Source organism: Rosa chinensis, chromosome 7, assembly GCF_002994745.2.
Source record: "Rosa chinensis cultivar Old Blush chromosome 7, RchiOBHm-V2, whole genome shotgun sequence".
In the NCBI taxonomy this organism is placed as follows: Eukaryota; Viridiplantae; Streptophyta; class Magnoliopsida; order Rosales; family Rosaceae; genus Rosa; species Rosa chinensis.
This window is the reverse complement of record NC_037094.1, coordinates 19,549,759-19,564,700: the sequence shown is the minus strand read 5'-3', so window position 1 is coordinate 19,564,700 and position 14,942 is coordinate 19,549,759. Positions and strand designations below refer to the sequence as shown.

Genomic DNA, 14,942 nt, shown 5'->3' with positions numbered 1-14,942 from the left:
CAAAAATTAAAAATCATTCAGATGACAGAAAAGCGTGTGGCGTCTTTTGAATAGTGTTGTCTGTTTCAATTTATGTAGTAGTGTGGTTATGGTAAGAGTCTAAGAAAAGTACTCATCCACTGATTCTCCTGCCTTCATGTGAAGAACTTTGAACTCCTTCCAAAGTGTTGGTAATTATGCACGCGTGCCTTGGTATTTCTGCTTCCAAGAATCTCATATGTTATTTGATATGTCTTTCTACAAGATAGTCTCTAGAAATGATCGATCGATTGCTTGAAAAAGGTAATTCGATCTTATTTTTCAAGTCCTTTAACTTCTGTTCTTCAATCACCTTATTTTGCGCTTCAGTGAGATCGACTCCTTCTGCTGTTGCAGTAATCCCATTCTTCACCAGGCTTCAATATTCTTTTGAACACAAGAAGTTTTTCATGAGCATAGACCAATGATCATAGTGTCATCAAACTTTGGAATTATTGCGGGTTGCACATAGCTGCTTTCTATGCCATATTCTTATTGCTCCACAGTAAAAAGACTGTTGCTTCTCAATTTTCAATTAGGCCCCTGATGTGCTCATATTCTCCTATATTTCTATGTCTCTTAATCTTAGTTTTTATGTTTAGTTCTCCTTATTTATGATTCATTTACATCTTTTAGTACTTTTGTAGGTTTGTTCCATAGAAACAAGAAAAGAAGCCAAAATGAGCTAAGTAGGATTGAAAGGAAATGTGCAATTTGAGACTGGGAATCAGTCTGTACAGAACATTCAACTTCCCCGAATTACTGGGAGTTACTCAGATCTAATAAGACAATGAACGTTATATTTATGGAAAGCTACGGATGTCTACTTTCTGTTGAATTTTACGGATCTTTATTTCGATACTTCTGGAGAAAGTTATGATTATTTGAGTGAAGATAGGTCAAACAGGAAACCTGCTCGGGAATTTACAACCATTCATGGAGAACTCAAGTTTCGTGGCACAAGATCGTCAATCCTAATATTTTAAGAAAGTTAATTCAGATGAGGATTCAAAGAGCACATGTATACCTACTTCTACAAGAGATATTTCAAGGTTTTCCCATTCCAAATGAAAAAATGAATCTAAAGCCAAGTTTTACAAGGAAACTTGAAGCCAAAGACGAGCAGAAATTTTCCCTATATAAGGGAGCATGAATTTACATGAAAAAAAAGTCTTAGGTGCATAATGTAGATGCCTAAGGAGCAGAGACGACTCATCCATCTTCCCCATCTTCCCACTTCCATTCTTTCCTATGATTTATTTAAATATATTTTACTAAACCTTTTTCTAGGGTTAGGATGATGCCTTGGCATGATTGATTATGTACTTTGATGTTATATTGATGGATTTATAGTTTCTTTATGATGAATTCTTAGTCACTATTTGAATTGATGCTTTATGTTTAAGTGATTTGATTGATCACCTTAGGGCTTTGCATTTAGTAATTAGAAGATGAATTTGAGGCTTACCTGCAACATAATTCAATTTAGCTTCTTATGATTAAGAGTTGTAAATTACATTATTGTCGTACCTGAAGTAATGGTTTGCATGATTCTCTTGTTTTCTAGTACGTAATGAGTCCTAAGTGTTAAATTTATGTCGTACCTAGATAAACTTCATGTTAGGATATACGACCTCTGCCGTACTTGGAAAGAATCATACACTTAAGGAAAACTATGGTCTAAGTGCCGTACCTGGACTTAGATACGGGAATTGTCTTCAAAGGAAACAAAAGAATCTATTAATTGCATCGAAACATAAATAGGATTGTTAGTAGTTAATTCTGATACCCTAGGTTCCATCATCTTTGGTTTTCAACTTTATTTTGTTTGCTTGTTTGTTTCACATTATTTCTTTATTTGAAAACCTTAAAACCATCTCTTCTTTAGTTTGATTGTTTGGGTGTTTGCATTAATTAGGTTAGGATTTAAATTGATTATTAATTCACAGTTGGAATGATCTAGTACTTGCACACTATACTAACGATGATTCGTGCGCTTGCGAGTTTTAATTAAAATTTCACAACAAGTTTTTGGCGCCGACAGCCAGGGCTCGATGATTGATTTTGATTCTAACTTTTTCTTGATCAAGAAGAAACTTCATTAATAATGAACTGGATGCAATGAGTTTTGGCATCATCTCATACATAGAAATGGCCACTGGACTACACACTGGAACTCCAAAATGACAGATTGACGGAGCCAAAAAAACCCCGACTCAACTACAAACTTAACTTGCACTACAATTAAAAAGCAAAGACAATATGAGCAGGAGCAGTGAATCCTTGACACACAACTTTGTCAACACTAACTGGCCACCCAGAGTCCTCCTGACCTGCCTTCGATCGACCAAGTCTACACTTGTTGTGACTTCGAACCTGACCAAAATGAAATGCTGGACCGTCAGACCTGAGACTAAATTAAACCCCTCACCATTGCCACCTGAATGTCAACGTCGTCGATCCACAAATACTCCAAATCGCCATCACCTCCGACCCGATATCAGACAGGAACAATCTCACTAGAAGGCCAAGGATGATTTTCTATGCCAGTATGCCACCGCCAAACATTTCGCCACCGCTGTTGACCTAACTCCAGAACAGGAACAACCTCTAGACGCCGAATAGAAGATTGTCTATGCCAAAAATTGTAGTGCACCCGACCCAACAGCTAAAACTTAAAACAGAACCTCGTTAGTGACTTATTGCTGAAAAACAAAATAAAAGAAACCAAACCCTAAAAACTAGTAAAAACTGCCCACCACCAAGGGCCTAACAAACATTAAACCTGGCCCAACCCCCATCGTCCCAGCAAGGGACATCCATATTGCATGCCACCACACCCACCGCCCAACAGCCCATTGGCATCCACCCTCCTTCGACCACCGTAAACAATGCAACCCCTCCAGACCATCCCCCTCCTCAGGAAGGCAACAAACAAACCAAATCAGATCAGAAAGATCCGATACGATCGCTCACAACCAATCTCGAACTTTCCGGCAACCATTCCTTACCTACAGACGACCACCCTACTTGCCATTCACTCTCTGATCTAAGGCGGATCGATCCCGACAACACCATCCATCCCTCAGGCCTCGTCTATCTCACCCCGACGAGTCCTGCAAATACCCGAAACAATAGGCCACCACCCAACATGCTCCAACCACCCTCCATCGAACTGGATCCTTCTAATCCGGCTTTGAAGATCTGCAATCTGACTCTTTCTAAGAAACCTAAGAAGAAGAGAAAGAAACAAACCCCTTCTGGATCGAGACGCAGCGGCAGATTCGCTGGCTACGGCTGGCCGAGAGAGCACGAGATCTGGTTTGCTTTTTCCTTTGGCCCGTGAGGCACGTTCAGCCCTAAGAAGTTTTTCCTTCTTTTTTAACAGTGCTTAATGATTTTGATTCTAACTTGATTACTAATCTGATTTTATACTTTGTTTATTTAGTTTCTACAATTTTTCGTTTTAAGTTTACTAAATGTTTTTTTTTTTGTTTCAAGTTCTGTACCTTCTTTGTGAGGTAGATTCTGGACATCTTACTGGAAGTTTTAATAGGCTTATTGTATATCGCCGGAAAGCTGCAGGAGTCTAGTTTCCAATGAAAAAAGCAGATCATCATTCGGAGATGTGAGCTAAGAGATATTTGAGAAATACCAAACAGTGCTCAATCTGTGTGGAAATTTTTCTCCGACAACTTGGGCGATCTTTTTGACTTCAACATCGGCTTTGTGCTATTCTTCAATAAATCCCAGGGAGCACTAAACTCTTCTCTTTACTTTTCTTGTTTTTATTTTTCACCTATCTCTTTTCCATGCTTTTATGTGCATTGCATGCTTTAATTCTTTCAACATTGAGGACAATGTTAGATTTAAGTGTGGGGGAAGGGATTTTGATTTTTGTTTCTATTAGGTTGTTATTTTTGTGGGTTTATAAAAAAAAATGAAATATTTTTTTTTTCGTTTTCTTTGTTGTTTTTGCGTCTTTGTTTTTTGTTTTTGATTTTCTTGAGTCTTAGGCCTTTCAACAACTATGATGAGTATATATTTTAGAAATCATGGCTTAAGAGGATCATAAAATTGAGATGATGTTTGACTTTATTCTTTGGTTAATAAGAATGTATGATTGTCATATGTATGTGTAGTGGATGTGGTCTTGCTTACATGGTACAGAAAAGAGCATGTTAAGATAAGTTTTTGATTCATACATAACTTATGTGAGATATTTCAGCCTATTTGCATTTTCTTTGTTGAGTGTTAAATGAAAAAAAATATATGTCATCTTATTTTATTGGCGATGATTTTGTTGATCTCATCATTCTTTCATCTTGAATGATTGCTTGCCATAGATTAAGTTTAATGGACTATAGAATGCTAGAATTCACTCTTATACTTGTTGAGACTTTTATCAATATATGCTTGGACCTTGGAAAGGATAAAGGCACCCTAGGAAATTATCATCATTGCCAAATAAGTCTTTGTCCCTATTTGTGTGCACAAGATGTGCAACCCCCATAGATAAATCCCTTTGAGCCTACATTGAGCCTTTTCTTTCATCACCCTCATAGTCCTTAACCCCTAAACCTTAGTATAGTTACAACTTTAGCTTTTGTTCTAAAGACTTAGTGGAGCTAATTTTTTAGACATACAAGAGGTTTTTGGCATCAAGAATGAAGATGGAGAAGAGAAGGAAGTTCAAGTGTGGGGGTAAGACATGTCCATAGAAAAAAAAATGCATGTATGTATATGCCGTGAAAAGTGTAAAAAAAAAAAATTGAAGAAGAGAAGAAGAAACAAAGAAAGTGGAAAAATTATATGTGAGGGAAAAAAAATGATAAGTGTCTATGGATTTTAGTCCCCCCATTGTGGATTTGGAGTTTGCTTTGAAGTGAAGGCCCATTCAAGAAAAATTTGGTCTTTGTCTAATTCACAAGTGTTCAAAGGAAGTTTAGCCCTTTATAAAGACTTTGAAGGACCTCTATAACGTTTCTACTTGGTGGAATTTCAAGATTGTCTCTCTACATCAACAAGAGCTCTACTAGGTTTTTAGGATACTTTGTAATTTTCCTATCCCTTTGTTTCTATAAACCCTAAGCCTTGGCCCCATTACAACCTTAATTATAAGACCTCTTTTATCCTTAAAAAGAGCAACCTTTGATTTGTGGAGATGAGTTATAAGAGTTGAACATATGGCTTGGGTCCATTTGTGCAAGTAGTTGGTATCCTTCATGAGATCACACTTGAAAAAAATATTTTCAGAAAAAGCTTTTTCTTTCTATACATGTGAGCTATTTGTTTGTCTTATATATTATCTCTCTCACATATAACTTGAGTGAATATATGCTTTTGCATGAGCCAATGAATCTGAGAGAAAAAACAGGGTAAACCTGTGAGGATTTGAGTCATAACTTGTTTGAAGCATGTTGAGATTAATATCACCAATGTTGCCCCCATGTCCTACATGTTTATATATATGTTGAGTTATATGTTTTTGTTAACTCTCAAATAAATGTTGGATTGATTCTTAGTTGTTGTGCTAATCTTGATGCCATAAAAGTAAGAGATTTTTGAAACTAACGTTGAAAGGCTTAGTGTGTTTTTGTTTGTTTTGTTTTGTGTCTTTGAGTTTTTAGTTTTCGTTGCTTTGCTTGAGGACTAGCAATTAAGTCTAAGTGTGGGGGTATTTGATGTGCTCATATTATCCTATATTTCTATGTCTCTTAATCTTGGTTTTTATGTTTAGTTCTCCTTATCATGATTCATTTACATCTTTTAGTGTTTTTGTGGTTTGTTCCATAGAAAGAAGAAAATAAGCCAAAATGAGCTAAGTAGGATTGAAAGGCAATGTGCAATCTGAGACTGGGAATCTGTCTGTGCAGAACATTCAACTTCCCCGAATTACTGGGAGTAACCCAGATCGAATCAGACAATGAGCCTTCTATTCATAGAAAGCTACGGATGTCTACTTTCTGTTGAATTTTACGGATCTCAATTTTGATACTTCTGGAGAAAGTTATGATTATTTGAGTGAAGATAGGTCAAACAGGAAATCTGCTCTGGAATTTACAACCATTCGTGGAGAACTCAAGTTTCGTGGCACTAGATCGTCAATCTTAATATTTCAAGGAAGTTAATTCAGATTAGGATTCAAAGAGCACATGTATTCCTACTTCTACAAGAGATATTTCAAGGTTTTCCCATTCCAAATGAAAAAATGAATCTAAACCCAAGTTTTACAAGGAAACTTGAAGCCAGAGATGAGCAAAAATTTTCCCTATATAAGGGAGCACGAATTTACATGAAAAAAAGTCTCAGGAGCATAATGTAGACGCCTAAGGAGCAGAGACAACTCATCCATCTTCCCCATCTTTCCCCTTCCATTCTTTCCTATGTTTTATTTAAATATATTTTACTAAACATTTTTCTAGGGTTAGGATGATGCCTTAGCATGATTGTTTATGTACTTTGATGTTATATTGATGGATTTATAGTTTCATTATGATGAATTCTTAGTCACTATTTGAATTGATGCTTTATCTTTAAGTTCTTTGATTGATCGCCTTAGGGCATTGCATCTAGTAATTAGAAGATGAATTGGAGGCGTACTTGCAATATAATTCAAACTAGCTTCTTGTGATTAAGAGTTGTGAATTACATTATTGTCGTACCTAAAGTAATGGTTTGCATGATTCTCTTGTTTTCTAGTACGTAATGAGTCATAAGTGTTAAATTTATGTCGTACCTGGATAAACTGCATGTTAGGATATACGGCCTCTGCCGTACCTGGAGAGAATCATACACTTAAGGAAAACTCTGGTCTAAGTGCCGTACTTGGACTTAGATACGGGAATTGTCTTCAAAAGAAACAAAAGAATCTATTAATTGCATCGAAACATAAATATGATTGTTAGTGGTTAATTCTGATACCCTAGGTTCCATCATCTTTGGTTTTCAACTTTATTTTGTTTGCTTGTTTGTTTCACATTATTTCTTTATTCGAAAACCTTAAAACCATTTTCTTCAGTTTGATTGTTTATGTGTTTTTGTGTTTGGATTAATTAGGTTAGGATTTAAATTGATTATCAATCCTCAGTTGAAACGACCTCGTACTTGCACACTATACTAACGATGATTCGTGCACTTGCGAGTTTTAATTAAAATTTCACAACAGCCCCGTACAATCACTACTAGAAAAAGTACCCATCACACACGGATGAGAATCCGTGTGAAATTATAGTATTGCACACGGAAATCCGTGTGAAGACGTCAATACACACTGTACAACGATGGATTAAAAATCGGTATGTATTACTGGCGTTGCTAATGCTATTTACACACAGAATTGACTGTCCGTGTGAATGCATTTGATGGGTCCTACCGGCAGTGGAGCTGCTGTTCTCCTATCCCATCCACTAATTATTTTTATATATATCACAAGAAAGGGATTAAGATTATTCAAATTAAATTTTTGTTTTTAAATTTCTCCTTTTAATTTAAATTATAGTCATAATTGTTCTTCATGTTCTTCACGATGATTCTGCTGATCTTGAAGGAACAATATCTGAGATCCAACTTGATTTTTTTTTTTTTTTTTTAAGAACAAAAGCCCCCTTTAACTATCAGAGTCTACATGGTAGTACGATAGTAAGTTCAAACACCACACGGGTAAAAATCCAGGAAATTTTCATACTCATCTAGAGTTAAACAACAACTGATTACGCCAATATCCAGATTCGAAAACATCATAAAAAACCAATCTAAAGTAAGGCTTGAAACACTTAAACTATGGCATTAGCTGCACTAGCAATTCTTGGCCACAGATCAGCGCATTCCTTCCCAATAGGCCCAGTGATAGCAGATCCTTTCATTTCACCCTTTGGATTCACAATGACACCAGCATTATCTTCGAAGTACATGAAAACACCATCCTTTCGGCGCCACGGCTTGCGCTGCCTCACAATGACAGCTGGCAGCACCTTCTTCCTGAGGTCCGGCTTTCCTTTCTTCACAGTGGCCATGACCATGTCACCCACACAAGCCGACGGCAACCGGTTCAGACGACCCTTGATTCCCTTCACAGAGATAATGTAGAGATTCTTGGCACCGGTGTTGTCGGCGCAGTTCACCGTATCCGCCACGGGCAGACCCAGCGACATCCGGAACTTGTTTCCGGCAGACCCTCCGCGCCCTCGCTTCGACATGGTCTGAGATCCAACTTGATGGCATATGTCAAAATTGAGTCTTTGTTTGCATGATATCATTTCCTACAAAGAAAATAACAGAAAGATTAGCAAATCAAAATCAGATTAACACAAATTGATGTGTTCAACATCCACAGAGATGCCTTTAATTACCTGCAGATCTAAGATTGATGAAGAACAAGCTGAGGTAAGAAGTTGAATTTAAGAACATCTCCTTCTTGGCAAGATCTGCTTTGAATTGAGGAACCAAAATCATGCTTTGACTGCGACTGGGACCAGAGAAGGAGGGGTTCGCGAATCTGTACAACAGCAACGGTGCTGCAAGTTCCAGAATTTCCTTTATGGTGCAAAGAAATCGGTAAATAATGGTTTCAAGAAAAACTCACAAAAAATAAAGGAATGTGTGCAAAGAATTTATGGTCCACCCAATATCTGTTAAGCAAATCGGAGACCCGAATCGACCCAGCTTCTGAAACCTGCAAGCGGAGACGGAGGAAGAAGCATCCCAAGTCCAGGACTTGTGATCATTGACGGCGCTGTTGTGAAAAGGGTTGAAATCAAGGAAGAAAAAAATCTTCCGATCATTTCAATGGACTCCAGGTGGAAGAACAAAGATGATCCAACGCAGATGAAATCTTTGAATTTTTTGACAAGAAAACCAATGTTACAGGGATGAGTCAGGAATGGGTGGTTTTTGATTTAGATTTAGAAGATGGAGAATGGTATGTGGACAAGGGATCATGAGGGACGAAGTTAGGTAATTTTGAGGAGAGCAATCAAATAGAAGGGAGATCGGTGAGCGAAAGGTTAAGGGATGAAAAAAAAAAACCTCAATTAAGATAAAATGGAAATACAGATAAAGTTATTGATAAGAAATCCACACGGATGTCCGTGTGGAACTAGAAGTCTGCACGGAATAGTGTACTAAAAATAAATACGTCCATAATAATTATGTAATTAATTTATTTATTTATCTATTTTAAAATATGATTCATACAGATTTCTGTGTGTGAATATTAGAATTATTGATATACACGGATGTTCATGTGAAACCAAAAGTCTGCAATGAATAGTGTGTCAGATATAAATATGGTTATTAAATTTGAGTGTAGTTAATTTATTTTCCTCTAAATTTTGAAATAAAACTCACACGGATTTTCGTGTATAACTTTAATTTATACGAAAATTAGTGTGAAGTTCTGATATGTACAGTATTCTCTGACGCAGAAATAAGTTTTTACACGGAAATCCGTGTGAAATTTTCCAACTCCACTTTTAAAATTTATTTCACACGAATGTCCGTGTGAATATGATTTTCACATAGATATTTGTGTGCATTGCAGTGTTTCTCACACAGATTTCTATCTGTGTGAATATCTGTGTGCATTGGGGGGTTTTTCTAGTAGTGAATGGAGCTTTGATCACTAGATGTTAGGAACAAGAACTCTTATGCACAGTATGTAAAAAGTTGGAATAATTGATCTTATCTATACTATTATTAAGAGAAGAGAGCTTGCTCTCCAAAATTGAAATTTTTTATCAATTTAACCTTTATATATTAAAAAACTATGAAATACAATTAATCAATAAGGATAATATGGTAAATTATAAAATACAAAAAAATTGAAAAAGTAGAAAATGTGGTAGTTGTACGGGAAGTTTTTCTACTATTTTTAACTTATCTTCACACACATAGTAGGTGGAGGGCCCTGCTAGTTTAATTAAACATAACGAGTTGGTTTTAAAATAACCTTTACAAAGAAACTGAAACTGAAAAGATGCAACCCACATTTTACACAACCTAGCTAATAACGTGGTAATTGGCGAAGGAATAAGTCAAATAAGCAAACACTCCTTGAACAATAGGAATTATTAACAAAACAGTAATCTGCCAAAGCAAATCCTAACAACTTAACAATTTAAGGCCGTCAAGGTAATGGGACAACCACTTCTTAGTCTAGGCAAATGTGTATTCTTTTCTAGACCGGTATCAGGATCGTCGACCGTCCACCTGCAAAATAGTAACGGAAGAAGATGATGAAATTGAGAACCAGTAATAGAAATAAAGATGAGAATAATCAGCTTTGTATTTACGTCAGTAGTGAGACGGTGAAGAAAGACCATCATTGTCGTCTTGCCCATGTTGATTCCCATGCATGTCCTGGGTCCCGACCCAAATGGTACGAAACTGTAAGGCTTTTGCATTTCCTGCAATATACATTGGTTAATTAATGATAATTAATGACTCTCTGAATGCCAAGGTAGCCAATGGAAATCAATCCCACCAAACTAGAGGATTCATGGAAATCGAATGAAGAGTAGGAGATGGATCGAGAGATCAAGTTGGTTACGTACATCAAATCTAGAAGGATTGAATTTGAAAGGGTCTGGGTACAAATCCGGGTCGTTGTGTATGCATGTCGCGTCAATGTTCACATGCCACCCTTTCTTTATTTCAATACCTGCAAAAATAGATATGCAATCACAACTTAATTGATCCATCATACAACTTTTTAGCAATAGCTATTAGCTTAATTAGTGTATATAGTTGAAAGATATTTGAAATACTTAAGCTTGCCTTCTATATTACAGTCACCGAGTGCAACGCGAGGATACCACAAAACCACATTAGACATCCTCAGTGTTTCTTTAACGACCTGGAAAAAAAAAACAAAAACAAAAACACGCGGAATAATTAAAATAGTAAAATAGCTCTGATTTCGGTGTATATGTAGAATGATTCAACCTGATTGGAATATATGCTACGTCCGAGCTCATTACCTTCCAACAGTATGACATATTATTAACATCTTCGAGGGTAACTGATGCTCCTTGGGGCTTGGATCTGGCTATGGACAATTGTTCCTCCTGCACATTCATATAATTCTTGTTCAGTTTTTCATGAAATCTAATTATTTTATCATAATATCATAGTCAGGTTATTTTATTGTGCATGCATGGTCACACGTGATCATCATCACCCAATATAAATTGTTTATGTGTATGACTTGAAAATTCGCTGCATATGTGGGGACGTGTTGAGAGTATGGATCTCACATGAGAAAATAAGGACTTTGTCTGTGAATTTATAAATATTTGAGTCACTCTATTAATTATCAATTGATTTTAGATGTAATACTCAAATTAATTTTCACATGATCATATCTAACGTCAATAGACACAAATTCCCAGATCCTCCACCAGTCACAACTAATGTGACAAGGTATCACATTTCTGACCAAAATAAATAACTTAGGACACCATATGATACAACTAACTAATTAAATAATAAAGAGGGTATCCCCTGTTTTACAAGCCACATAAACCCTACACACACACACACACATATATATATATATATAGGGCCCTCCTAAAAATTGCCAAAATATGATCGAAAGTTAGTCTAATGCCCTATCTCTAAAAACGACAAAAAAAAAAAGGATTCCTTACTAGAAGGGCCCTGTGTGTGTATATATATATATATATATTTTTTTTTTTTTTTAAAAACCCCTTAGCTCACCTCACAATTTCATATGTAAATGAGAATTGAACTCATGACCTTTATAATGTTGGTAATAATTACCAACAGATTACAGCTCACCGACAACCCTAAACATATATATCTTTTAAAAAATTACTCGTAAAGAGGGGTGTGTAAAATAGAGGATGTTAATTTCAAATCCCCAATAATTAACACATCTACTCATGGAGGGGGTGTGGTTTCTAAAATAGAGTGCGTGAATTTCAATCCCTAATAATTAACAGATGCCAGTTATAACTGATATAATAAGTAAACATCTACTAGATGTTCATGTGGGTTAGAAAAACTAATCCCTTTAACCAATGGCGGACATGTAGATAGGCCTGACTGCCTGAGACGGAGGCTTACCCTAAGTTTGTCTTGGACTTGTTGGTTCTCATCCAGAAACTTGACACTCCACATCATTGCAGCTGAAGAGCTGATTTGCCCTGAAATCAGAAGTGTCATTAGGTTGTCCATGATTTCCGAGTCTTGCAGCTTTTCATTGGGAGGGTATGAATCTCTTCGTAACATGGACTGTAGGAAATCTTCTGGTTCTGGCCACTCCTTCCCACTCCGTCTTTTGGCAATCATGTCTTTAAAGGTTTCCAAAAGACGTCTGCGTGCCTGCAGCGTTAACCACTCTTAGTGTGCACTGGTTAAGTTACAAGAGGCACTATTCAGATATTACAAAACACTAGTACTAATTTAAAATTGATGAATTAATTTTATTATCAGTAACTGATTGTTGATATCCAGCCACACTAGTTTGTCCATGGCTGTAAGTGACAAACACTCTGACTGTACAAGTTTAATCTGTTTGGGAATTGGCCAATAGTGTAGGTATATTTGTGGACCGACACACATATTTTGGAGGACCACGCTATTGAGTTCTTGGCTAGCTTATATTTCCTTTCCTCTACGACTAGGCAGCTTACATTACCTTGATGCCTTTGTAATATCTAGTGCCTGGAATCATGACAGGAACAGATATCAGTCCATTCGAGACTGCAATGCAGTCTTTGTCAAGCTGCCTTAGCAAGGGCTCATCCGTGACACTCATTAGCATGCAGCACATTGCATCAAACGTCATCTGCATATCAGATATATTCGGATTTTAGAGAACAGTAAGTTAATTGAATACCCTAGCTGCTATATATACTAAATTAAGTAGCAAAGAAGCCTTACCCTCATACTGAAGTCAAGCACTGCAAAGCTTTTCCCACCTTGTTCTAGTTTCTTCAGTTTCTGACTCAGCATTTTATCAAATTTCTCAATATATGAAGATAAAGAATTCATGGAGAAAGGATCTGATAATAAGCGCCTTATCCTTTGATGGTCCTCATGTGGTACACAGAACACGCTTTTATCTCCAATACAATCTGCCAATGATTTCACATACCCTTTGTTGAACTTAACAAAATCATTAGAAAAAATCATTTTTGCACCCTCGGTACTTGGAACGAACACATGGATCTTGCCAAAAATTCTCGTCTTGAACCACTTCCCGTACCTAGTTTAACACAATTATCAATTCTAAGTTAATATTGGAAAAATGAATAATCAAACAATACCGGATCCAACAATACCATTACTGCATCGATGAAATTAAAAGTTTTTTTTTCTTTTAATAATTGCATTAACATCAAGGGGTTCGTATAGGATAAGCATGATGCCTAGCCTGACATAAGTAGAAGGGAAAAAAATGGCATGGACCCTTCAGATGCAGGTTTCTACAACTTACTACCAGCTGTGATGTTGATGCATATGCATTAATTCCGTTCTCAATGGTTAATATCTTCTGGTCAAATGTTGTTATAGAAGCAGAGATTACTTGAGAGAAACTTTAAATAGAAAGTTTGTTTAAATAGCCGACCACCCTTGTTTTTGAGTTTGTAATATATGTTGTAATTTTCTTGGAGATGAAAGACACTCATTTTGTAGTATATTTCATGAAATAAAATAAATATCAACTAACCATATTCGCCGGCGTCTGACAAAATCATAGCATCCTCTTGTGCTGTTCATTGCTGACAGAAAAGAAATGGTTTCACCTATAAAGGGTAACCCCAACCGGCCAGGGATGTGACCTCTGGAACTTGTGACCTTTCTCCATGCTAATTTAGAGACGAAAAATGCAACTCCTATAGAAAACAGTAGTGCAACTATGAGAACATCATAATACTTCTTAACAAGGAAGAGGAACTCTGCTCTTGATATTGCACTCAGCATCTTAACTTAGCTTTGTTGAACCAGTACTCTCATGATACATATATATACTAACTGATCCTTTTTTTTTTGGTCATTTAAAGGATCTCTTGTGAGACCCCCTTTCAATCATATTTCAGCATCTCGACCATTTAGTTTTTAGGTCTTAATGCATAAATCACTTCTGCAAATTTGTAGCCAAGTTGATGATCGTTAAGGTATCGAACTAGATTAAATCAATAAACGAACCGAATCTGTCCAACCTGAACTATTCATGTTTATAATTATACATCGCAGTTATGAATGGGTTAACGACTATCAATTTGGCTGAAAATTTACAGAGGTGGTCTACTCATGTAGACCTAAAAATTTGCAGAGGTGATCTACTCATGTAGACCTAAAAACTAAACTGTTGAGATTTGGATATGTGATCGAAAAATGGGTCTAATAAGCTATCTCTTTAAATGAGCAAAAAAAAGGGTCTCTCACTAGAAGGGCCCTGTATATAAATATAAAGGGTCGTTCTACTAAGAGATTCATTTTTTTAGTCATTTTAGGGATTCTTTGTGAGACTCACTTTTCGATCACATATCGGCATCTCGACAGTTCACTTCTTTGGTCTATTTCAGTAGATTATCTCTGCAAATTTTCAGCCAAATTGGTGACCGTTTAGGTATCGAACTAGATTAGATCAATGGGCGAACTAAATCTGTCAAAATTGAATTGTTTATGTTTATAATTGTAAATCACAATTTTGAATGCCTTAACGATTATTAGTTAAGCTCAAAATTTGCAGAGATGATCTACTCGTATAGACCTAAAAACTGAATAGTTGAAATATAGATATGTGATCGAAAAGTGATCTAATAAGGGATCCCTTAAAATGGCAACAAAAAAACAAAGATCACTCATTAGAAAGGCTATATATATATATATATATATATATATATATATATCGATATAGAGGGCTTCCACTATGGGATCCCTTTTTTTGTCTT

The 14,942-nt window shown here is 36.2% G+C and overlaps 2 protein-coding genes across 2 annotated transcripts; both read right to left on the bottom strand.

Moving 5' to 3' along the window:
- Nucleotides 1–7,715: 7,715 nt before the first annotated feature.
- Nucleotides 7,716–8,965, bottom strand: LOC112179661 (60S ribosomal protein L23). The gene is made up of 2 exons (XM_024318117.2): nt 8,370–8,965; nt 7,716–8,279 (listed from the first exon to the last, which is right to left on the bottom strand). Exon 2 carries the CDS (start codon nt 8,274–8,276, stop codon nt 7,794–7,796), a length of 483 nt encoding a protein of 160 aa, XP_024173885.2. The 5' UTR covers nt 8,277–8,279; nt 8,370–8,965; the 3' UTR covers nt 7,716–7,793.
- A 1,081-nt stretch (nt 8,966–10,046) lies between these two features.
- Nucleotides 10,047–13,968, bottom strand: LOC112179853 (cytochrome P450 716B1). The gene is made up of 9 exons (XM_024318343.2): nt 13,715–13,968; nt 12,925–13,249; nt 12,680–12,829; nt 12,106–12,363; nt 10,998–11,084; nt 10,795–10,873; nt 10,572–10,678; nt 10,300–10,424; nt 10,047–10,227 (listed from the first exon to the last, which is right to left on the bottom strand). The coding sequence occupies exons 1-9, from the start codon at nt 13,966–13,968 to the stop codon at nt 10,128–10,130; spliced, it is 1,485 nt and encodes a 494-aa protein (XP_024174111.1). The 3' UTR covers nt 10,047–10,127.
- Between the last annotated feature and the right edge of the window lie 974 nt (nt 13,969–14,942).

What these genes read in the sequence shown, in the direction of transcription:
- LOC112179853 (XM_024318343.2), bottom strand. Translation starts at nt 13,968, where the DNA reads ATGCTGAGTGCAATATCAAGAGCAGAGTTCCTCTTCCTTGTTAAGAAG. An exon ending in GATATTACAAAGGCATCAAG is followed by an intron (nt 12,364 to 12,679) that starts GTAATGTAAGCT and finishes TTAACGCTGCAG; the next exon opens with GCACGCAGACGTCTTTTGGA. An exon ending in ACTACTGACGTAAATACAAA is followed by an intron (nt 10,228 to 10,299) that starts GCTGATTATTCT and finishes ACTATTTTGCAG; the next exon opens with GTGGACGGTCGACGATCCTG.
- LOC112179661 (XM_024318117.2), bottom strand. Translation starts at nt 8,276, where the DNA reads ATGATATCATGCAAACAAAGACTCAATTTTGACATATGCCATCAAGTT.